The sequence below is a fragment of the Pan paniscus genome, chromosome X (genome assembly GCF_029289425.2).
Source record: "Pan paniscus chromosome X, NHGRI_mPanPan1-v2.0_pri, whole genome shotgun sequence".
Classification (NCBI taxonomy): Eukaryota; Metazoa; Chordata; class Mammalia; order Primates; family Hominidae; genus Pan; species Pan paniscus.
In genome coordinates this window covers 55,866,981-55,891,169 of record NC_073272.2, presented here as the reverse complement: position 1 = coordinate 55,891,169, position 24,189 = coordinate 55,866,981, and the positions used below count along the sequence as shown (strand labels likewise).

At 49.2% G+C, this 24,189-nt stretch overlaps 1 protein-coding gene across 2 annotated transcripts in view; it reads left to right on the top strand.

The window, feature by feature from the left end:
- The first annotated feature begins 7,164 nt into the window (after nt 1-7,164).
- FGD1 (FYVE, RhoGEF and PH domain containing 1) overlaps nt 7,165-24,189 on the top strand; it is a 49,887-nt gene continuing 32,862 nt past the window's right edge. For both annotated transcript variants that reach the window (XM_034950415.3, XM_003807155.5), the window contains exon 1: nt 7,165-7,482. In XM_034950415.3, coding sequence (XP_034806306.1) covers nt 7,176-7,482 — 307 coding nt within the window. In that variant the 5' untranslated portion in view covers nt 7,165-7,175. The remainder of the gene's footprint in view (nt 7,483-24,189) is intronic.

Sequence of the window (24,189 nt, the reverse complement as noted above, 5' to 3'; positions counted from 1 at the left end):
CCTCTGTGACAGGTAACTGCCGTCCTGGATTTTTGATTTTTCATTCCTTGCTTTTCTTGTTTTATAATATATGACTGCATCCACATACTATTTAATTCTGCATGGTTTTCAGCTTTATATAAACATATTCTTCTGTGACTTTTTTGAATCAGTATTAGGTCTCCTGAGTCTCATCCATGTTGATACATGTAGCTACAGTTCATTCATTTTTAAAATTTCCTTATAGTATTCTGTTGTGTAAATATGTATGAGTGGGCCAGGTGCAGTGGCTCACACCTGTAATCCCAGCACTTTGAGAGGCAGAGGCGGGTGGATCACCTGAGGTCAGGAGTTCGAGACCAGCCTGACCAACATGTCAAAGTCCCGTCTCTACTAAAAATACAAAAAATTAGCCAGGCGTGGTGGCAGACACCTGTAATCCCAGCTACTCGGGAGGCTGAGGCAGAGAATTGCTTGAACAGGAGCGGAGGTTGCAGTGAGTCGAGATCGTGCCCTTGCACTCCAGCCTGGGCAACAAGAGTGAAACTCCATCTCAAAAAAAAAAAGTATGAGTGTATTTATCCTATACTCTTGTTTCCAGTTTCTTGCTGTTACAAACAGACTTGTGAACATTCTTGTACATGACTCCCAATACACATACATGTGCAAGGGTTGCTTTAAGGAGCAGTTCTCAAACTTTTTGGTCTCAGGATCCCTTTATATTCTTAAAAAGCATTGCAGACCCCAAAGAGCTTTGATTTATGTGGTTTATATCAATTGATATTTGCCGTGTTTGAAATTAAAGCTGAAAAAGTTTAAATACATTAAAATAACAATAAGCCAATTACACTTAACAATATATTTTTATGAAAAATGACTATTTTTCAAAACAAAAAGAATTTAGTGAGGAGTGGCATTGTTTTACATTTTTGTAAATCTCTTTACTGTATGGCTTAATAGAAGACAGCTGGATTCTCATATCTGCCTCTGCATTCAATCTGTTGTGATATCACATGTCATGTAGCCTCTGGAAAACTCCACTCTACATTCTTGAGAGAATGAGAGTAAAAAAGCAAGTAACATCTTACTATATTTTGGTTTTGGTTCTCCCCACTACCCCCATCCACAGGATCCCCAGATCACACTGTGAGAACTGCTGCTCTGGGGTATATACCTAGAATTGCCAGGTCACAGAGTATGTGCATCATTCAGCTTTACTAGAAAATGCCCAATTTTTCTAGAATGGTTGTATCAATTTACACTCCCACCAATGGTATCCAGTGGTATCCATTCACTCTTCATCCATTCTGGTGTTCACCTCCACTACTCCTCCAAAACCACTACTATCAAGGTCATCAATGATATCAATGTTGCCATAGCCAATGGACCCTTTTAAATCCTTATCTTCTCAGCACTCTCGGAACATCCTTGACACACTCCTGGTTATGTCCCTGCCTCTTTTTTTTTTTTTTTTTTTGGGATGGAGTCTCACTCTGTCGCCCAGGCTGGAGTGCAGTGGCACGATCTCGGCTCACTGCAAGCTCCGCCTCCCGGGTTCACACCATTCTCCTGCCTTAGCCTCCCGAGTAGCTGGAACTACAGGTGCCCGCCACCACGCCCGGCTAATTTTTTGTATTTTTAGTAGAGACGGGGCTTCACCGTGTTAGCCAGGATGGTCTCAATCTCCTGACCTTGTGATTCGCCCGCCTCGGCCTCCCAAAGTGCTGGGATTACAGGCGTGAGCCACCGCGCCCGGAGCTCTTTACTTCTTTTTCAGTCTCTGCCAACTCCTGCTCCTTCACTCAACCTGTAAAGTTGAAGTTCCTCAAAGCTCAATCATCGATCCTCTTCCTTTCTCAGTCTTTACTGTTTCAGGGTGATTTTTTTCTACTCTTGACTTTTAATGCCATCTCTATGCTGACAACTCTCACTTATATCTGAAACAGACTTCTCCCCTGGGATGTATATACCACTATCTACTTGACTTCTCCACTTGGATATCTCAAGGGCATGTCCAGCTTAGCATATCCAAAACTGAATTCTTGATCTTCCCCTGAAAATCTGTTCCTCTTTCTGTCTTCCTCATCTCAGTGAGTGACTGGCCTACCATCACCAGATCCCTTGGAGTCATCCTTGATTCCCCCCTCCCCCTCCTTCTCCCAAGCTTTCACACCAAGCCTTCTCAATTCTAAATATCTCTCAAATCGGTCTGCCTCTCTCCATCTCCACTGCCACCTCCTTAGTCAGCTCACCATCATCTCTGGCCGCAGTAGGTTCCTAATCTTGTCCACCTGCAATTCAATCTAGAGCAACCAAAGTCATCTTTGTAAAACGTTAAATATACCCTGTGAATCTCAAGCTTAAAACCTTTCAATGTGTATTTCAGCATTTTGGGGATGTGAGGTATCTGCAAAAGAGATACTATTTCCTCTGGATCCAGTTCACATACGATACAAACTGAAGCGTTTTATGAAACATATTTACCCTTCCTACATGATCCTATGATACACTCTTTTTATTAATTAATTTATTTATTTGTTGTGTATGTGAGATGGAGTCTTGCTCTGTCGCCCAGGCTGGAGTGCAGTAGCACGATCTCGCCTCACTGCAACCTCCATCTCCCGGGTTCAAGCCATTCTCCTGCCTCAGCCACTCGAGTAGCTGGGATTACAGGCACGCTCCACCACACTCGGCTAATTTTTGTATTTTTAGTAGACGAGATTTCACCATATTGGTCAGGCTGGCCTCAAACTCCTGACCTCAGGCGATCCACCCACCTCGGCCTCCCAAAGTGCTGGGATTACAGGCGTGAGCCACCATGCCCAGCCCATTCTTATATTTTCTATTCTTAAATTGATTTCAGTACCTTCTCCAGTTTGACCCACATTTAAAAGCACTGCTTCAATACCTTTTCATTGCTTGTAGAATAAAACCCATTCTTCTTAACATGGCCTAAAAAGCCCTGCATAATCTAGCTCCTGCCTACCTTTTGAATCTCATATCCCACCCCTCTTGCCTTCCAAGCACTATGCTTTAGCCATATTAGCCTTCTATAGCTCCTAAATAGGCCATTTCTCTTTCCCCCCAGGGCCTTCCCACTTGCTGTATCCTTTGCCTGGAGCACTTTTGTGTCCACTCATCTGTCAACTCCCACTCCTTCAGGGCTCAGCTTAAATAGCAGCCCTTGCCTGACCCCTCAGGCTAAATCACACCCCCCCACACACACATACCCGTTATTCTCTTTCCTATCACCCTGTTCTGCCCCTTTATAACCTTATCACAATTTGTAATTATGTGTGTTTATGTGTTGTAATTATGTGTTTATTTCACATCCTCTCCAGTACCAGCCAATGAACTCTGAGGACAGTTTTTTCACCATTGTCTTGTTCATGTCTGTCATATTCACTGCTGCATAGCTAGTGCATCACATGGTGCCTGGCCCATAGTTTGTGTTCAAAAGACATTCGTTGAATGAGCTGAGATCTGAAGAACAAATGAAGTGGAATTGGGGAGATGCAGAGAAAGTTTCACTCAGCGAGAACAGCATATGCAAAAACTTGGAGGCTAGAGAGACTAAGGAATAGTCTAAGAATTTCAGCACGGAAAGGCTGGCAGGGGCACAGATCATGAAGGGCCATTTACCCTTTCCTGTTAAGGAAGGTGGGTTTCATTTTGAGCCAGTAGAGACTCACTGAAGGGTCCTAAACATGGGAGTGATATAATTTGATTTAACTTTTATTTAATTATTTATTTATATGTGTATGTATATATATATTTTTTTATTTAATTATTTATTTATATGTGTATGTATATATATATATATATATATTTTTTTTTTTTTTGAGACGAGTCTCGCTCTGTCGCCCAGGCTGGAAGCAGCATGATCTTGGCTCACTGCAACCTCCGCCTCCCGCGTTCAAGCAATTCTCTGCCTCAGCCTCCCAAGTAGCTGGGATTACAGGCATCCGCCCCCATGCCCGGCTAATTTTTGTATTTTTGGTAGAGATGGGGTTTCACCATTTTGGCCAGGCTGATCTCGAACTCCTGACCTGAAGTGATCCACCCACCTCGGCTTACCAAAGTGCTGGTATTACAGGTGTGAGCCACCGCACCCGGCCTTATTTATGTTTTCAAAAGATATACACTGCCTATAGTGTAGAGAATAGGTTCCAGAGAACAAGACTGAAATAGGGAGGCTGTGACAGTATTGCAGGTTAGAAATGGTTCTGGTCTAAACCAGGGTAGTGGCCCCAGAAATGTAGAGACTACATAAATAGATTTGGTAGGAGGTCAAAATGATGGGACTTGGTGACTGCATGGGTGATGGAGGAGAGAAAAGAATTAAGGGTGTAACCCGGGTTTCTGCTTTGACTGGGGTCATTCACTAAGGTAAGACACAAAGAAGGACAAACAGGTTGGAAGGAGGATGCCTTGAGTTGGGAAGAAGCTGAGGTTTTAGGTGTCTCTGGGATATTCAGGTAGAGCTGCCTAATAACCAGTTGAATGCATGGGTCAGGAGAAATATCTGGTTTTGAGGTATCAATTTGGGAGTCATCAGCAAAGATATGATCATTGAAGCCATGGGAGCAAATGAGATAAAGAAAAGAGCGGCCTGTAATCCGAGGCTTCTCTTTCCTCAAGTGGATCACTTGAGGTCAGTAGTTGGAGACCTGCCTGGCCAATATGGCAAAACCCCGTCTCTACTAAAAATACAAAAATTATTCGGGCGTGGTGGTGCATGCCTGTAATGCCAGCTACTTGGGAGGCTGAGGCAGAAGAATGGCTTGAACCCGGTAGGCGGAAGTTGCAGTGAGCCTAGATCACGCCACTGCACTCCAGCCTAGGCGACAGAGCAAGACTCTGTCTCAGAAAGAAAGAAAGAAAAAAAAAATCATATGTAGAGAGAGGACAAGAGCGCTCAGGCCAAAGCCCTAAAGAGCACCAGCATAAAGGGTTGGACAAAGAGGAGCCTGGAAAGTAAAAAAAGAATTACTAAGGAAGTAGAAGAAAAACAAGGAAAGTGCAGTGTCATGGAAGTGGTTTAAAGAGGAGGGAGTGGTCAACAGTGCCAAATGCTATCAAGAAACCAAGTAGGATAACCTCTGAAAAGATTCTATGGGGGCTGGGCGCGGTGGCTGACGCCTGTAATCCCAGCACTTTGGGAGACAGAGGCCGGCGAATTACAGGGTTAGAAGTTCGAGACAAGCCTGGCCAATATGGTGAAACCCCGTCTCTACTAAAAATACAAAAAATAGCTGGGCGTAGCTACTCGGGAGGCTGAGGCAGAAGAATCGCTTGAACCCAGGAGGCGGAGATTGTAGTGAGCCGAGATCGTGCCGCTGCATTCCAGCCTGGGCGACAGAGTGAGACTCTTGTCTCAAAAAAAAAAAAAAAGAAAAGATTCTATGGGATTTAGTGAGATGTTTCATGGCAGACCCTGATGAGAGAGAGCAGTTTCAAGCAAGTAGTGGAGGCAGATTGGAGTGGGTTGAAAGATAAGTGGGAGGTGGGAAAATGAAGACAGTTGGGTGTAGGCAACTCTTTTGAGAAGTTTGTAGAAGAGAAGAGAAGGAGGTGGTTGGAGAGGCAGAATTCTTGGTAATTGTTTATTTGTTTTTAGATGGAAGAGGTCTATGTTTAGATGCTGTTGGGAAGGAGCAAGGACAAATTCCTAGGCTTCGTAGCAAAAAGTCAAGAGCTTCCTCTACGGTGGCTCTGTTTACTCTCTGCAGCAGGTCAGGTTATTTGCTGAGGGTTACAGGGCAGATGGAGCAGTTGGGGTTTGAGGGGAAAGGAGAAGGTTTGAAATGGTCACTGTGGAGAACGGAGGGAGAGCTGACTAGTAGGGTTGTGGGTCAAAACTGAGGGCCTGGTAGAAGCTGGGAACCATGGGTTTATAGTGGCACAAATCTGTGAAGTTGAATAGTTTTCCCCAGCAATGTTTAGCTGCCTGGGCGCAGGCATGGAAAAGGCGGACAGTTGGACCGATTCAAGACTGGGATGTTGCCAGGCGGATGCGACAAATCAGGGAACTGAGGGTATTTAAGAAAGTGACTAAGTAAGGGACCAAGATATCTGGTCTGAGCAAAGTGAAGGAGAATCAGAGACAGGTCCTCTATGAGCCAAGCCCTAGGAACACTCAGGAACATGAAGAAAGGCTTTTGGAAAAGAGAGTGAAGGGCAAGCAGAGTGGGGAAGACCTGAGATGGGATGGAAGGGCAGATATGGGGGGAGGGGGTTGAGCCCGGAGACTTGCCTGTGGGGAAAGCAGGCTGAGGGGGAATTTTTTAAGGGGCAGGAGGGCCTTGAGAGCGGTAGCAGCGAGAAGTGAGGCGGCCCCGAGCGAGGGGGCGTGGTCAGGCACAAATCCCGGGCGAGGGGGCGGGGCCCCGGTAACTGGGTCCCAGTGCCGCTGTGGCTGCGGCTGCTTCTGCGAGGCTCCCGCCTCCCCACCCCCCTTCCCAGGGCTCCTTCCCGCCCGCCGCCGCCGAGACCCAGGCTGAAGCTGGGGAGGACGGTGGAGCCCGGCCCAGGCCGTTCTCCTGCCCCCGCGGCTGGAGCATCGTCTGGGACTACTGGCTGAAGGCGAGCCCCGCAGCCCAAGCGCAGCGCACACGCGCGCCCCCGGCCACCGCCGTTCTCTCTTCCCTCCCCTCCTCTCCCCTCCCCTCTCCTCCGCCCCCGGCCTCGGCTGCGGCGGGAGGAAGAACGCTTCCCAACCAGCCAGGAGAGCCCAGATCTATTCCCATTCGGGGAGAAAGAAGAGACCCCGCACTTGGATCCGACCGACTTCTCGCCCCGGGGCCACGGAAGTGGCTCGCCGTCCACCGGAGAGTCCCCGCCGAGCGTAGCCCTCCAACCCTCGCCCAACCGCAGCCGCATAGACAGCGCTCCCCAGCGGGCCCCCGGCCCCGCCGAGCCCACTCCCCGCGCAGGGCCGGGGCCGGGGCCGGCGATGCCTGGCACGGCAGCGGCGGTGGCCGCGGCTGCTGCTGCTGCTACTGCCACCGCTGCCACGGCTGCTGGCCCGGGCCCGGGCTGGGGGCTTGAGTCTCCGCAGTGGGGCTGAGCCCGCAGTCCCGCCCCCCGATCCTGAGGCCGCTGCTCCGCCGGGCGCCGGGCCTCCTCCGCCCGCGCCTCCGCCCCAGGAGCTGGAGCCAAGCGGGGAGCTCGGGCCCCGCGCCCAGGCCCGGACCATGCATGGCCAACGAGCCCCGGGGGGCGCCGGGCCTTCGGAGCCCGAACACCCGGCCACGAACCCGCCGGGCGCCGCTCCGCCGGCCTGTGCCGACTCGGACCCTGGAGCCTCGGAACCCGGACTGCTGGCGCGCAGGGGCTCAGGTTCGGCTCTTGGCGGCCCACTGGATCCCCAGTTTGTCGGACCCTCGGACACCAGCCTGGGCGCTGCTCCAGGCCACCGGGTCTTGCCCTGCGGTCCCAGTCCACAGCACCACCGGGCCCTGCGCTTCTCTTACCACCTGGAGGGCTCGCAGCCTCGGCCTGGTGAGTGAGCGACTGAGAGAGCATGGGAGCCCGGGCCACGGGCCTGGTACTGGGAGCGGGTTCTTGTTCTCGAGCCCTCTAAGCCCCACCTCGGAACAGGCTCGCTTACCTCGGCCCTTTGGGTTCCCTCAAACCCCTCCTCCTCCCCACGTCCCTTGGCCTTATGTCCAGTCCTTTCAACCTCTGTCCCCATCTCCTCTCTCTGTCCCTTGTGCCCCTCAACCTCTCCAGCCCCCTTCTCCTCTGTCTGCTGAGGCTAATGGGAGAGGGAGCACTCGCGAGAAAAAGAGGGAGGATTGCAAGGCAGCAATCCTTGGATATTTGGTTGGGGAAACCAGGGTTTCGTTTGGAGAACAGAAGAAAAAAAGGAGCCTTCCATTTGCCAAGCGCCTACATTGTACCAGGCACTGGACTGGGTGCTTTACATGGATTTTCATTTCAGCTTCAGGAACCCTCATGAAGTAGATACCATTAGTCCCATTTTGTAGGGAAGGAAACTGAAGCTCAGAGAAGTTAAGCAACTTGCCCAAGGTCACACAGCTAGTATGGAGCCACGATTCAAACCAGATCTGTTTGTGTCCAAAGTCTGTGGTCTTTCTGCTTCCCCAAACTGAGGCTGGAGACCATGAAAGTAATGCCAAGCCTTCTGCTTATGTGATTTTCTCCTGTGCTATTCAGCAGCCCTGGAGTATGAGCGGAAAAAAAAAAAGAAAAAGAAAGACGGTGGATTGATCCAAGGTTGAGATTTTGCCAGGTGTGTGTGGCGGGAGGACAAGGGAAGGAAGGAGTAGAAGGTGCTGATGAGAGAGAAAGGTGGAAGAGGTGGGCCTTGGGAGTCAGGCTAGAGGAGAAGGCTGGAGGGGCTGATAGGTAGGGAGACAGCAGAAAAGCCAACAGAGGCAGAAGCCAGTTGTAGCAGGAGCTGGAGAGCTGCAGGTCCACGAGGTTGGCTGTGATGTGAAATCAGGATGGTTTCTTGGATTTGAAAAGGTGGAGCAGCTCTAAGTCAGGCTGAGGCCACAGACCACTGCCTTTGTGCTACACAGACCTGAGTGTCTGAGGAGCACAGCAGGACCTTCCCCATCTGGGGACATTCTCATACGGGCCTGAGCCCAGGAGCCACAGAAGAAGAGCAGCGCACATCTGCCCTGCCTTCCACTGGGACTGAAGGAGTTGTTAAGCCCTTGGGGGCTCCCGGGTTCACACCTCAGGCTCCACAGATCTCTGGGACCGTGGCCTTGCACCAGGTAGCAGTAGTGAAGTATAAAGCATGGGTAGGATGTGCCTTTTGGTGCCGTCATGACCTTGGGCTAGTCATGGAACCTCTGGGAGATTTCAGGGGGCTCCCTCAGTGTGGGCTGAAGATAACCAGCTGGCAACAGGCCCTTAACACCCTGGCCTGCATGTTACTTCTGCTGGCTTTCCAAACTCCCCTTGACACTGTGTAAAGCCAGTGCCTTTTTGCAGATGCCAAAACAGGCCACAAGCACTCCCACCCCAGGACTTTTGCATTGGCTTTTCCTTCTGGCTGAAAGCTCTTCCCCTAGCCCTCCACCTGGCTTGCTCCTCGTCTTGCATGTCTCAGGTCAAATGTCACCTCTTCCAAGAGACCGTCCCTAACCACTTTAGGTAGGGCCACTTGTGAGTCTCCATCAGAGACTGTGAGTGTGCTTCCATCTTTGCACTTAGTACAATCTGAAATTATCTTATTGTATGTGTCTACTCGTTTATTGCCTATCTTCCTCTACTAGAATGTGAGCTCCATGGGGGCAAGGCGATTATATCTCTTTTGCTCACTGTTGTATCCCCAGCAACTAGCGCAGTGCCTAACACGCAGTAGGTGTTCAAGAAATCCTCATTAAATAAATGCCTAAACAGATACTAAAAAAGCACATAGTAGGCCCTCAGTAACTATTGCCTAAAAGAAGGACACCAAATTCCTGCCCTCTGGATACTCTTGATCTGAAAGTCAGTAGCTGGGCAATGTCTAGACCCCCAGTCTCTGGCCTCTGTAATCAATACAAGGTGATGATTCTGAGTATGCCTTCCCAATCCACCAATTCATTCAAATTACAAATCATAATACCCTTCCTAAACCACTCTCCTCCTCCCCAAAAAGGCAACACAGAGTTCCCAGGATCCTTTTCCCCAACGAAGTCCCTGCCTCTGTAATTGCATAGTGGGTGTCTTTTTATTTTATTTTATTTTTATTCAAGATGGGGATTAGGAATAAGACAAGTGTCAGGGAAGGACCTGGCCTCCTATTCTAACTAATTCACTTTGTGACCCTGGGTGAGTGACTTTTCTTCTCTGAACCTCAGTTTCTTCATCTAGAGAATGCAATGAGGAGTCTATGAATTAATGGTTGTAAAGCCTGCAGCATGGTATAAATCCTCAGCAACCAGGAGTTTAAAAAAATAAAATTAAGTTAAAAAATAAGAGAAAAACCTTCTGAAGAAGAGGCGGAGGAATTACTCAGGCCCTGACTAGGCGGGCGCCGGGCCATGTGATTCACTGCAGCATGGGTTGTGAGAGGCCACCTCCCCCACTGCCCAGCCGGCCCAGGGGTAGGCACAAGTGACTTGGCTTCTCTCTCCATGGGACTCGCCTATAATTGGCCCTAAGAGGGCAGGGTTAGTGGTTGTAGGGTGTGTGTGTAAGAGAGAGACAGAGAGGGTTTCCTGAGCTTCAATTAAAGGGCTGAAACATGCTGGTCCACATGTTAAGATTTCTGTGTGCCTGCTGACTTCCTCCCTAACACTGCTGAGACCTTTATTGAATCACCATCTTTAGGGCTCAGTGGCTCATCCTGGGGGTGGGGGGAGGCTTTTAAAAATAATAATTGTATCTTAGCCATGTGAACAGCCTTGAATTGCTTCAAAGTGCTTTCTCTTTTAGTGATCCTGTCTGCTTCCTGGTGGGGAAAGGTACAATTGTTATTATGCCCATTTTCCAGGTTGATTAAACCGAAGTCCTTGTTGGATCACTGGGAAAACCCAGTGAAATGCCAGAGAGGGGTTTGAGAGAGTCAGAAAGTGGTTTGCTTGCAGGGGTTTGCAGAGATGGTTGCTCTATTCCTCAGGGTTGAGGCCTAGAATGTCCTTTCAGATGCAGGGATTGTGGGGATATTGGTGTCTGACCCTAGCTAAGTCAAAGGAGTTGCACCTGATGTTAGAGCCGTTTTGTGGGTAATGGGGGAAACTGAGCCAGTTGAGGGGGGCAAGAGGAGGGGCTGACTCTTTCTCATTTGGATCCTGAGGCATCTTCAGAGTCTCCAAGAGTAAGAATTGGAGCTAGAAAAGACTCTAGATACTGTCTCGTTCTGAGTTTCCCAAACTGAGTGAGCATCAGAATCTCTTGTTGACCTTAAAAAAAAATGTGATTCCACACTCCACCTCAGAGTGCCAGAATCTTGGGGTTGACAACCAAGGAACCTATTTTCAAAAGCTCCTTAGGTGATTGTGATGCACAGCCTAGAGTGGGAACCACTAGTTAAGTCCGTTTTCCAGATGGGACAGTGAGGAAGGCTCAGAGAGGTAGTGATTTTTTTAGCCATCATCCTACAGTGAGTCAGCATCATTAGGGCCAGGAGAATACATCGGCCTCCACATCTAAGGCCCTTTCCCCAGGGCCCCATGTGGGCTTCTGTCAACTCACTCCCAACCGCAAATGGAGGCATGGGATTAAACACAAGGGGAGAGTCAACCTCCCGCCCTCATACACACAAACACTGGCTGCCTCAGTTTACCCTTATTCTCAGCTCTCGTGAATGGCTGCCATTTGGCAGTTCAAATTGGAAGGCAGTTGCCATTCTGGGACTCTAGGCAGAGGAAACCCTGGCATCATCAGTGCCCAGTGCAGGATCTGGCCCTAAGGAAGGGTTCTAGAGGGGTGTCAATAAAGGGTTGTAGAGCTAGAGAAGAACATGGAGGACAATTCAGGTAAGAGGTTCAGTGGAAGCAAAGGCAGCGAGACATGGGGCACTGGGGAATAGGGCTGGTATTGGGAGGAGTGGAGTGACAAGGCTGACAAGGAACTTTCTTCTGAGGGTGAAGAGAAACCATCGAAGGGTTTATTAACGAGAATGACATGCTCAGATGGGGGTGTTTGGAAACTCTCCCTAGCTGCATGGGGAGAATGGATGGAAGGGGTGCAAGAGTGGAAGCAGGGAGACAGGCAGGTGAGTGTTGCAGTTTTCCCAGAGAGAGGTGATAGCTTGAGTTAGAGCGATGGGAGGTAAGGAGGGTAAGATCTGAGAGATATTTAGATGCTAGCATGGACAGGCCTTGGTAGTAGCTTGGATGTAGAGGCTGAGACAGAAGGCAAAGTCCAGATTGCTCCATGTTGTTTTCTGAAACCAACTACAGTGACCTGGTGGATGTTGGTGGGGCCATCTATATACAAGAGAGGGAGGAGGTTTGAGGGAAGATAGTGAATTATGTTTGAGACAAGTTGAATTCGAAACGCCTGGGGGTACATGCAGGTGAAGATGGCCAGCAGGCATTTGTGGGTTTGGTTCATTTTTGTTTTTTACTACCCAGGATGATCACTTTTAATATTTTGGTCTGTTTTCTGCTAGATCTTTTTCTACATATTGATGTATATTTTACATAATTGAAATCATACTATATGTTCAACTTTATATCATGCTTTTTCATTTAACATATGTATTTTTCCAATATCATTAAAAACTCTTCATGAACATTTTATTTTTTTTGAACAACATTTTAATGACTGCATAATAATATGCCATTGTATGGATTTGCCATAATCTTTTTTTAAACTTTTATTTTAGGTTCAGGGGTACATGTGCAAGTTTGTTATATGGGTAAACTGCATGTCAGGGGGATTCGGTATACAGATTATTTCACCACCCAGGTAATAAGCATAGTACCCGATAGGTAGTTTGTCGATCCTTACCGTCCTCCCTCCCTCCACCCTCAAATAGGCCCCGGTGTCTGCTTTTTGTTTCTTTGTGTCCATATGTACTCAATGTTTAGCTCCCATTTATAAGTGAGAACATGCAGTATTTGGTTTTCTGTTCCTGCCTTAGTTTGCTAAGGATAATGGCCTCTAGCTCCATCCATGTTTCTGCAAAGGACATGATCTCATTCTTTTTTATGGCTGCATAGTATTCCATGGTGTATACATAACACATTTTCTTTGTCCAGTCTACTCTTGATGGGCATTTGGGTTAATTCCATGACTTTGATATTGTGAATAGCACTGTGATGAACATACATATGCATGTGTCTTTATGGTAGAACGATTTATACTTCTTTGAGTGTATACCCAATAATGAGATTACTGAGTTGAATGGTAATTCTGCTTGAGTTATTTGAGAAATCACCAAACTGCTTTCCACAATGGCTGAACTAATTTATATTCCCACCAGTAGTGTATAAGCATTTCCTTTTCTCTGCAACCTGGCATGTTATTTTTTGACTTTTTAGTAATAGCCATTCCGACTGGTGTGAAATGGTATCTCATTGTGGTTTTGATTTGCATTTCTCTAATAATTAGTGATGTTGAGCATTTTTTCTTTTTTTTTTTTTTCTCTGTCACCCAGGCTGGAGTGCAGTGGCTCTATCTCAGTTCACTGCAACCTCCGCCTCCCAGGTTGAAGCAATTCTCCCACCTCAGCCTCCCAAGTAGCTGAGATTACAGGTGCTTGGCGGCACCACACCCAGCTGATTTTTGTATTTTTAGTAGAGACGGGGTTTTGCCATGTTGGCCAGGCTGGTCTCGAACTCCTGACCTGAGGTGATCCAACCGCCTCGGCCTCCCAAAATACTAGGATTATAGGCGTGAGCCACCACGCCTGGCTGATGTTGAGCATTTTTTTCATATGCTTATCGGCCACATGTATGTCTTCTTTTGAAAAGTGTCTGTTCAAGTCCTTTGCCCACTTTTTAATGGGGTTGTTTATTGCTTGTTGATTTAAGTTCCTTACAGATTCTGGATATTGGACCTTTGTCAGATTCATAGTTTGCAAATATTTTCTCCCATTCTGTAGGTTGTTTACTCTGTTGATAGTTTCTTTTTCTGTGCAGAAGTTCTTTCATTTAATTAGGTCCATTTGTCAATTTTTGTTTTTGTTGTAATTGCTTTTAGTGCCTTCATTATGAAATCTTTGCCAGGTCCTATGTCCAAAATGGTATTTCCTAGGTTGTCTTCCAGGGTTTTTATAGTTTTAGGTTTTACATTTAAGTCTTTAATCCATCTTGAGTTGATTTTAGTATATGGTGTAAGGAAGGGGTCCAGTTTCAGTCTTCTGCATGTGGCTAGCCAGTTATCTCAGCACCATTTATTGACTAGGGAGTCCTTTCCCTATTGCTTCTTTTGTCAACTCTGTCAGAGGTTAGATGGTTGTAGGTGTGCGGCCTTATTTCTGGGCTCTCTATTCTGTTCCATTGGTCTGTGTATCTGTTTTTGTCCAGTACCATGCTGTTTTGGTTACTGTAGCCCTGTAAGTATAGTTTAAAGTTGGTAGTGTGATGCCTCTGGTTTTGTTTTTTGTTGTTGTTTTGTTGTTGTTGTTGAGATGGAGTCTCACTCTGTCACCCAGGCTGGAGTGCAGTGGCGTGATCTTGGCTCACTGCAAGCTCCGCCTCCCAGGTTCAAGCAATTCTCCTGCCTCAGTCTCCCGAGTAGCTGGGACTACAGGCACCCGCCACCACGCCTGGCTAATTTTTTGTATTTTTAGTAGAGACGGGGTTTCACCGTGTTAGCCAGGGTGGTCTCGATCTCCTGACCTCGTGATCCACCTGCCTCAGCCTCCCAAAGTGCTGGGATTACAGGCGTGAGCCACCGCACCTGGCCTTTTTTTTTTTTTTTTGAGACTGAGTCTCGCTCTGTAGCCCAGGCTGAAGTGCAGTGGCATGATCTCGGCTCACTGCAACCTCCTCCTCCCAGGTCCTGGTTCAAGCAATTCTCCTGCCTCAGCCTCTCGAGTAGCTGGGATTACAGGCACACGCCACTGTGCCCAGCTAATTTTTGTATTTTTAGTAGAGATGGGGTTTCGCCACGTTGGCCAGGCTGGTCTTGAACTCCTGACCTCGTGATCTGCCCGCCTCGGCCTCCCAAAGTGCTAGGATTACAGGCGTGAGCCACCGTGGTTTGGTTTTTTTGTTTGTTTGTTTTGTTTTTTCAGACGGAGTGTCACTCTGTCGCCTAGGCTGGAGTGCAGTGGCACGATCTCGGCTCACTGCAACCTCTGCCTCCTGGGCTCAAGTGATTCTCCTGTCTCAGCCTCCTGAGTAGCTGGGATTACAGGCGCCCGCCACCATGCCTGGCTAATTTTTGTATTTTTAGTAGAGACATGGTTTCTCCATGTTGGCCAGACTGGTCTCGAACTCCTGACCTCAGGTGATCCGCCCGCCTCGGCCTCCCAAAGTGCTGGGATTATAAGCTTGAGCCACCATGCCCAGCTGGCTTTGTTCTTTTTACTTAGGATTGCCTTGGCTATTTGGACACTTTTGGTTCTATATTAATTTTTAAATAGTTTTTTAAAATTCTGTGAAGAATGTCATTGGTAGTTTGATAGGAATAACATTGAATCTGTAAATCGCTTTGGGCAGTATGGCCATTTGAACAATATTGAGTCTTCCTATCCATGAGCATGGAATGTTTTCCCATTTGTTTGTGTCATCTCGCAAGCAGGCATTTGGACGTAAGATTGGAAAGTTCAGGAAAGAGGCCTGGGCCAGTGATGTTTGGGAGTTTTCACCACCAACACATACCATGTATAGATCTGGGAGCCAGTCCCATCCTTGAAGACAGACAGTAAGGTTGGCAGGGTCACACTCAGATGAATTATTCAGTACCTGCTGTAACTTTGCCATAGAAATGCCTTTTTTCAGGGGAAAGCAGTTTTTAAAGTATATTTTCATGAAGCTGAGACCCAGCCGTTTTTAAGGCATATTTGAGGGCTGGGCACGGTGGCTCACACCTGTCATCTCAGCTGCTCAGGACGCTGAGGCACGAGAATCACTTGACCCCGGGAGGCAGAGGTTGCAGTGAGCCGAAATTGCACCACTGCACTCCAGCCTGGGTGACAGAGCAAGACTGTGGTTTTGTTGTTGTTGTTTTCTTTGTTTTTGCTTTTTGACGGAGTCTTGCTCTGTCGCCCAGGCTGGAGTGCAGTGGCAATCTCGGCTCACTGCAACCTCCACCTCCCAGGTCCCCGTTCAAGCAATTCTCCTGCCTCAGTCTTCCCAGTAGCTGGGATTACAGGCGCACACCACCATGCCCAGCTAATTTTTGTATTTTAAGTAGGGACAGAGTTTCACCATGTTGGCCAGGCTGGTCTTGAACTCCTGACCTTGTGATCTGCCCGCCTTGGCCTCCCAAAGTGCTGAGATTACAAGCATGAGCCACCATGCCAGGCCAAGACTGTGTCTTAAAAAATAAAATCGACCGGGCACAGTGGCACACGCCAGTAATCGTAGCACTTTGGGAGGCCAAGGTGGGTGGATCACAAGGTCAAGAGATCGAGACCATCCTGGCCAACATGGTGAAAACCTGTCTCTACTAAAAATACAAAATTAGCTGGGCGTGGTGGCGCATGCCTGTAGTCCCAGCTACTCGGGAGGCTGAGGCAGGAGAATCACTTGAACCCGGGAGGTGGAGGTTGCTGTGAGCCAAGATCGTGCCACTGCACTCCAGCCTGGTGACAGAGCGAGACTCCGTCTCAAAGAAAAAAAAAATCATCCAGGTATGGTGGCACACGCCCATAATCCCAGCTACTCTCAGGAGGCTGAGGCAGGAGAATTGCTTGAACCCAGGAGGCAGAGGTTGCAGTGAGTCGAGATTGTGCCACTGCACTCCAGCCTGGGTGACAGAGCGAGACTCTATCTCAAAAAAATAAAATAAATAAAATAAAGCATATTTGCCGGGCACGGTGGCTCACGCCTGTAATCCCAGCACTTTGGGAGGCCGAGGTGGGTGGATCACGAGGTCAAGAGATTGAGACCATCCTGGCCAACATGGTGAAACCCCGTCTCTACTAAAAATACAAAAATTAGCCAGGCGTGGTGGCGCACGCCTGTAGTCCCAGCTACTCGGGAGACTGAGGCAGGAGAATTGCTTGAACCCGGGAGGTGGAAGTTGCAGTGAGCCGAGATCTTGCCACTGCACTCCAGTCTGGCAACAGAGCGAGACTCCATCTCAAAAAAAAAAAAGCATATTTGAAGCCAGGCATGGTGCCTCACACCTGTAATCTTAGCACTTTCAGAGGCTGATAGGGGAGGATTGCTTAAGGGCAGGAGTTCATGACCAGCCTGGGCTACATAGTGAGACCCCGTCTCTACAAAAAATATTTTTAAATTAGCAGGGCATGGTGGTGTATGCCTGTAGTCACAGCTACTTGAGAGGCTGAGGTGGAAGGATCACTTGTGTCCAGGAGTTCGAGGCTGCAGTGAAGTATGATTGTGCCACTGCACTCCAGCCTGGGTGACAAAGTGAGACTCTGTCTCAAAAAATAATAAATAAATAAACATATTTGCATGAAGCTGAGACTCATTTCACGTACACCCAGGGTAGCTGGCTATTGCAAAGTATTGAGGGAGGAGTACTTCTGAAAAGCAAATCAAACATTGGTAAAGTAAATTTGTGTGGTTCCCAGTGTTCTCTCTGTTGAAGGCATCCTGAGAGGCCAGTGAGGGGGTTTGCTTACGGAAAGGAGAAGAGAGGGCTTGGGACAGGAGGGGGTCGTGGGGTCTGCTGGGGAGTTTTGGAGAGAAGTAGTTTGAGATTCCAGGGGAGAGTCTGGGGAAAGAACCAAATTTGGTTCCTAGTCCACTAGGGCCTTCCAAACAAACACAACAAAATGTAAAGACTCTGGGTAGCTGGGAAAAGGACTTCCCCAGACAAGACTAAAAGAATAGAAGCTTCTAAATTGCAGATGGCTGGCAGTCCGCTCTTGGCCCTTTCAGGCCCCTCTGTCCCTGGGGGAGGGCCCAGGTGGGGCTGCCTGCTTCCTCAAGGGAGAGTGGAGTGGCAGCTAACAATGCCCCACACAAACCCAAGCCATGGCTTTCTGGGGGCCAGTTAGCTAAATGCCTTAGGCAGATGTGGAGCTGGCCAGACGCTGGCTGGGTGGGGCTAGGACCTGTCTGGAATGAGGGCAGGAAATGCAGTCTGCCATTGGCTAGCACCACAGAGTTCAGTTCCCTCATCTGGAGAGAGCAAACATCTTTGGAGCAATGAGTCCAGCCTCTCTGGGCTCTGGTGCCCAGTTCCTTGGACCTGGAAGGTGTGACACCTCCAAACGGTGTCTGAAAACACACACAGCTCCTGAGACAAGGCTGCAGGGCAGTAGCCGAGGGAGCCTCAGCACTCCTAGCTCTGCTATTGGTTCACTGTTCCTCCAGGCCTCCCTTCCCCTCTCAGGGTCTTAGTTTCCCTATTTGTAATACCACAGACCTGGTCATTGTGGCATCAATAAATAATACTTGGTGAGCAAATAGGGGACAGGGGAAGGGAGAGTGAAAGAGGGGAGCAAGGGGGGCATTTCTTTATTTAACATGTACCTGTTGAGTGCCTACTATGTGCTAGGCCCTGTGCTTAGGTGCCAGGTAGGCAACAAGACAGTCACTATCCCTGTCCTCGTGGAGCTGATATCTAGCAGGAAAGACACACTACAAGCAATTCCAAGCGCAGATGCTGCAAGAACACATGAGGGTGGGGGGAGTGGGCGGACAGGGCAAAGGAGATATTTGAGTTGAGACCTGAAGGATAAATAGGAGTCCAGAGGTAGGGAGAAGCAGACTAGCAGTTCGGGTCACGGGAACAACATGTGCCAAAGCCCTAGGCGGAAGAGAGCACTTTCGAGGAACAGACAAACGGCCATTGTGGCTGGATCGTGGGGCGGGGAAATGTTCCTGAGCTAGGCCTTCCTTGTCCCTGTGCTCAGGAGTTTCACCCCTGAAGGCAAAGGGAGCCCTTCACAAGGCTGAAGGGATTGCAGGGGACTGTGTTTTCCAAAAGCTGGCAGTGGTGTAGAGAATGCCTCGTAGAGGCCCGGAAGATGGGAGTGAAACCAGTTAGGGGGCTGGAGGGGGAATGAAGCATAGGGATTCTAGAGCAACTGACCACGGTGCATCTAAAGGACTTGGGGCCTGGCTGGACATGTGGGTTGAGGGAGAGGAAGAAACCTAGGACTTGGGCTTGGGCAGCTGGGCGGATGGAGTTGTCCTTCCTGCGATGGGGAAGGCAGGAGGAGAAGCAGACCGGGGCTGGGGTAGGAGTGTCGTTCACGATGTGCTGAGGCTGAGGAGCCTGAAGACAGGACATCTAGGTGACAGCACCCAGTTGGCATCAGATATGCCTATCTGGGTCCCAGAGTAAGGGCAGGTGGGTGAGGGGCACAGGTATGTAGCTGAGACTAAGAGGGAAGAGCCCTCCTTGGCCCTTCCCCATGGCCCCTGCAGGGAAAGGGTTAAATCGCGGAGGGAAGGCGCCTGTGGAAAGCGGGAAAGGCGGAACTGGCAGGGCTGGCCTTTGGGAGCTGCAGCTGGCATAGAAGCCCTTCCGCCCGCCGGGGCCTGCTAGGCCTGGGCCGCCACCGCCCACACCACCGCCTTTGCCTTCGCCTTCGCCTTTGCCTTCCCTGCTCCCCCTCCAGCCCCTTCCCTGCTCCCCTAGGCTGGGGGACCCCCCTACCTAATGCATTCCAGGTGTAGACGCAGCCCCTCCCCCACCGCGCGGGTGTGGGAGGGGCAGGGAAGGCTGGGGTCACTTTCACCGCATCTCTTAGGGAGCATCTCCCAGGCTTGCTGACTGCTTCTCTCTCTCTGGAGAATTCCCCCAGGGATCTCTGTTTGGGCCTCCCTGACTCTGGCAGGGGCTGGCAGCAGAGAGAGCCCCCCAGACCCAGGTCCGCCACTTTCTAAAGTGTCATGTGACCTTGGGCAAGTCATCTCACCCCTCTGAGCCTCGGTTTTCTCATCTGGAAAATGGGGCTGTCATTCCCACCTTCTAGGGTTGTTGTAAGGATTCAATGCCACAGATCCATCCCCAGCCCTTGGCATGGCACATTGTCACCATGTTCAACAGATGGCCCTGGCCTGCCCTTTTTGTCCCTGCCCCTCTGCCTGGGTCTGTATCCCTCGCTGACTACCATGCCCTGTGTGGACCTTTCTGTCTCTGTCTCCCTTCTGACTTGTCTCTTCCTTTTGTCCATCTCCCTCTATGTCCATCTCTGGGTCTCTGTGGTTTTCCTGTCCTCTCCCTCCTTGTGTTTGTCCCAGTGTCTTTCTCTTATCATCTGTCTTTTCCCCTCATAATCCTTCTGTGTCTCCAACTCTCAGATTTGGCCAGGCCTCTGATGAATGGGAAGGGAGATGGGTGGGTGTTGGGGTCCCTGGGGTTGAGGCAAGGGTCAGAGGGACCATCCCCCTAGCGGCTTTGCCTCACAGGAAGGGGAATCTCAGCCAGCGTGGCAGCCCCAGCATCTGGTAATTACTGCTCCCAGTGCTCCCAGCTGCAGTTCCACTCCCTTCCCTTCCTGTCCTCTGAAGTCCCCAGCTCCTCCCGGGGCGGGGGAGGGAGATGGGCGGGGGTGGAGCTACCGCCCCCTATCCTCTGGCCTCTAGTCCAGAGAAGCAGGGAGGAGGTGGCCAGGCCCTCACAGTAATCAAGCAACTGGAAGAGGGATGGGCTGCTTGTGCTCTCATGTGGCTGCTTGGTTTGTCTGTGTGTCTGTGTGTGTGTGTGTGTGTGTGTGTGTGTGTGCGCGCGCGCGCGCATGTGCCTGGCCTTCTTTGTCCCCGTGGATCTATTTTGTGTGTGTGTCTTAATGTTCTTGTTTCTGTATGGCCATCTGTGTGTTTGCATATAGATCCATGTGTGTCTCTGGGTCTGTATGTGTTACGTGCTCCTCTGTGCCTGGTTGTATGTCACCTTGGCACTAAGTATGTGGGAGTTTCTAGATGTTTCTGCGCGTGGGTCTCCTTAGATCTTGTGGATGTGTCTGTCTGTTTCTATACCTGTGTCTGTTCCCGTGCCTGCGTCTGCCTCTGCATGCCCCCTATAGGTCTATGGTTGTGGTGTAGGGAAGGGGGTGTCTGCTTGCTTGTATCTTTTGGCCTTTCCTGATCCTTCTTCCTGCTGTGGAGCCTTCTTGCAAACCCATGACATTACATACTTCAAATATATGCTTCACTCATACCTCCCCACCCAATATCCACACTTTTGCCCACTCTTCTTCCCTTGTCTGCAGAACCATTCTCAGTCCATCTATACCTAAAAAAAACACACCCCATCCTGGATGGCACAACTAAAAACCACCTCCTTTAGGAAGTCTTCTCTCCTCCCCCCTCCAAATGTGATTTCTTTCCCAACTCAGCAGTCACTGAAGATGTGCTCTGTGACTCTGGACACAGACACACCTGGGATCTGGTCCCAGCTCAACCACTTTTAGCTGTCCTCAGGCAAATTATTTTGCCTGTCTGTGCATCAGTTTCCTCATCTGTAAAATGGGTAATAGCTCACCGGATCATTAGGAGGATGCCATACGAGATAGCATCAACACAACACCTGGCCCAGAGTGGGTGTTCAGCAGTTGAATCCTCATATCTTATATCCTCTACTAAAAAGTGAACAGCTTGAGTTCCAGAGATTTCTGCATGTTCTTACAATCTCCTGCTCTCTCTTCTTTAGGCATCCTGCACAGGGCAGAAGGTAAATCGGGTCACACAGAACAAAAGGCAGATTCCAATTCAGGGAACTTCTGACAAGTAATGCATGGGCCAGCTCCCTGAGCCTGCTCAGACACAGAGGAAACTGGGCCCTTCCAGGGAGTGGGAGATAGGACCTGCAAGGCTTCTACTCAAGGGCAAGAGCATGTGAGATAGGGCAAGGCATAAACAGCAGGAGTAGAATGAGCCTTTAGGATCATCTAACTCAGATAGTGCAACATGATGGCCCACAAGTTGAATTTGACTCACAAGTTTCATTTGGCTTGCCCACAGTTTTTAAAATTAAGGGACTTCACATGAAAAACCTGGATTTCCCGGCCGGGCACAGTGGCTCATGCCTGTAATCCCAGCATTTTGGGAGGCCGAGGCGGGTGAATCACCTGAGGTCAGGAGTTCAAGACCAGCCTGGCCAACGTGGTGAAACCTCGTCTCTACTAAAAATCCAAAAATTAGGCAGATGTAGTGGCGTGTGCCTGTAATCCCAGCTACTCGGGAGGCTGAGGCTGGAGAATCGCTTGAACTCGGGAGACAGAGGTAGCACTGAGCTGAGATTGCGCCACTGCACTCCAGCCTGGGCGACAGAGTAAGACTCTGTCTAAAAAAAAAAAAAAAAAAAAAAAAAAGAAAGAAAGAAGAAGAAAAATCTGGATTTCTGGATTCCCTTGAAATATTGGAAGACCTGACAATACAGCGCCGCATTACTGCAAGGTGACACCTGGGTGGAGGGGAGAAGCTGCTGCTTCTACTTCAGGTTAGGCATGTGCTTTCCAGTTTAACCCAGTCCCCACCATTCCCCATGGCCTTAGACTGTCCCACTCTACAGAAAGTTCCTCACTTTATACTAGGGTCTGCACTTTACAGAAACATCCTTCTCTTTACAGAAGGGGCCTCACTTTACAAAAAGGAGTTCTTTTTAACAGTCTTCTGTTTTGTCATGATCCTTAAGAGTCCTTTGGTTACAAACAGGCCATCCATTTTACAAAAGGGCCTTTAGAGAACTCTCCTCACTTTACAGCATGTCCCTCCACTTTGAAGAAGGCTCCTCTTTTTGGAAAAACTTCTTCCCTTTACAGAAGGGCCTTCTGTTTATCAAAGAGATCTCCATTTCACAGAAAGTGTCTCCGTTTTGAAGGATGGAACGCTCTTCAGGAAACTCAAAAGAGTTAGGAAGCTCCTGACTTGCCAGAATGGCCCCCACTTCTTGAAAGTGTCTTCACACTATAGAAAGTGCCTCCATTTTTCTGCAGAGTCCTTATGTTGAGAAGAATAGTCGACTTCAGGGAAGGAACCCCTGAGCTACCCACAGGGTTCCTGTAAACAGCTCCTTCTGCACATTTCACACTTGACCGAGCTTTGTGTTTGAACTTTCAGAGACAACATCTGCCAGGTCAGGCAGCCTGGGTGCAGTCTGGCCTTGAAGGCGGAGTGGGGCAGCTGGCCTGCAGTTCACATTCAAGGGGCAGGTGGGAAGAGGTGGGGCAGTTATGGCTTTTTTTTTTTTTTTTTTTGTCAAGCAGAGGGATGCCCCTTCCCCCGACAGAACTGGCTTCCCAAAAGGCACTTTCCTTTCTGCTGTTCTTCTCCACTCCCTCTGCTCCCTTTCCCCACCCCACCCCCAGGAATTCCAGCTGTCCCAGGAGCCTACCTCTCTGCCCGGAAAGGAAAAGATTTGAGGGCTGTAGGGAGAAGTTTGCCTGGGCTGTCAGGAGACCTGCGTGCTAGGGGCTGGCTTCTGCTCACCCTAGGATCTCGCTGATTGCTCACAACAAGCAGAACACACGTTTTCTCCCCATTTTAGCATCTCTGCAGAGCTATCCTTCATAGCTGTGGGCCCCAAATGGGGAAATTGGGGCCCAGAGCTTTGAAGCCACTTGCCCCAGGACACCAGGGAGTTAATGGCCAAGGGCCAGTCTGGGGCCCTAGTAGCTGTCTTGAGATTAAGCCAAGGCTACAGCTGGGAGAAGTGAGAGGGGCTGCTACTAGCTGGGAGGGGGAAAACTTGGCAGCTGAGATTCCCAGGAAGGGTTGAGGGAGATGCAGGGTCCAGTTCCAGTGGGAATGGGCAAAAGGAGCCCTTGTCCTCAGACACAGCTAGATGCTGGACTTTCTCTGCCAGTAAACCCAGAAGCATGTGCTCAGGGCACCTGCCACACAGGGGCATGCAGCAACCAGAAACAATTTTTGCAAGGATTTTCCTATTTCAATAATAATAAATTGTCATGGGAAAATTCAAACCTCAGCTACACTTCTTGACACTTATTTTACAGTTTTTTTCTGGTTTGTATTTTGAATTGAATTTGAATGGGGAGGACAGGGCACCATTGTCTTCACTGCCCTACCACCTCGCATAGGAATCCTGCCCTGATCTGCAGAGCTATCCTGGTGAGTGGGGCTAGGTTCTGTGTCTCTGACTGGCTGAGTTTGCTTGTGTTTCTCGGTGTATATACAGTTTTACATTGGGTTGCAGCCTACAGCCCATGGGCTTATGTATCTATGTGTGTAGTTTTGTGGCTTTGTGGATGTGTGATTCTGTTGGTTTTCAAATTTAACCCATATCACTGTGTGTGTGGTGGGGTGGGGGTGGGTCACTGTGCTCTTTCCCTTCCTTGTCCCATAGGCTCCCCCAAACCAAGGAACTGCTATTATTGTCCTTTTTTCCAGATAAAGAAACTGAGGCTCAGGTAGATGGGGAGACTTGCCCAGGGCCACACAGCTAGTAAAAGGTAGTGTTGGGATCTAAACTGAGGTCTGTGCAAGTCCTAAGCCAGCTGTTCCTAATACAGGTGCTGCAGCAGTTCAATCCATGCAGTTCAATCAGTGATCATGATGACACCACCCTTATTGGGAATAGTCAAGTATCATGGTTTTTTAAATTAGTGACTTAAGAAAAAAAAAAAGACCAGATTCAAGGCCATCCCTGAAATAATGGCACTGTCATGAGCATTCAGATGCCCATGGCAGAAAAAATTGGGTAGAGTCCCTAGCCTGCTTGAGGCTTAAGTGGACA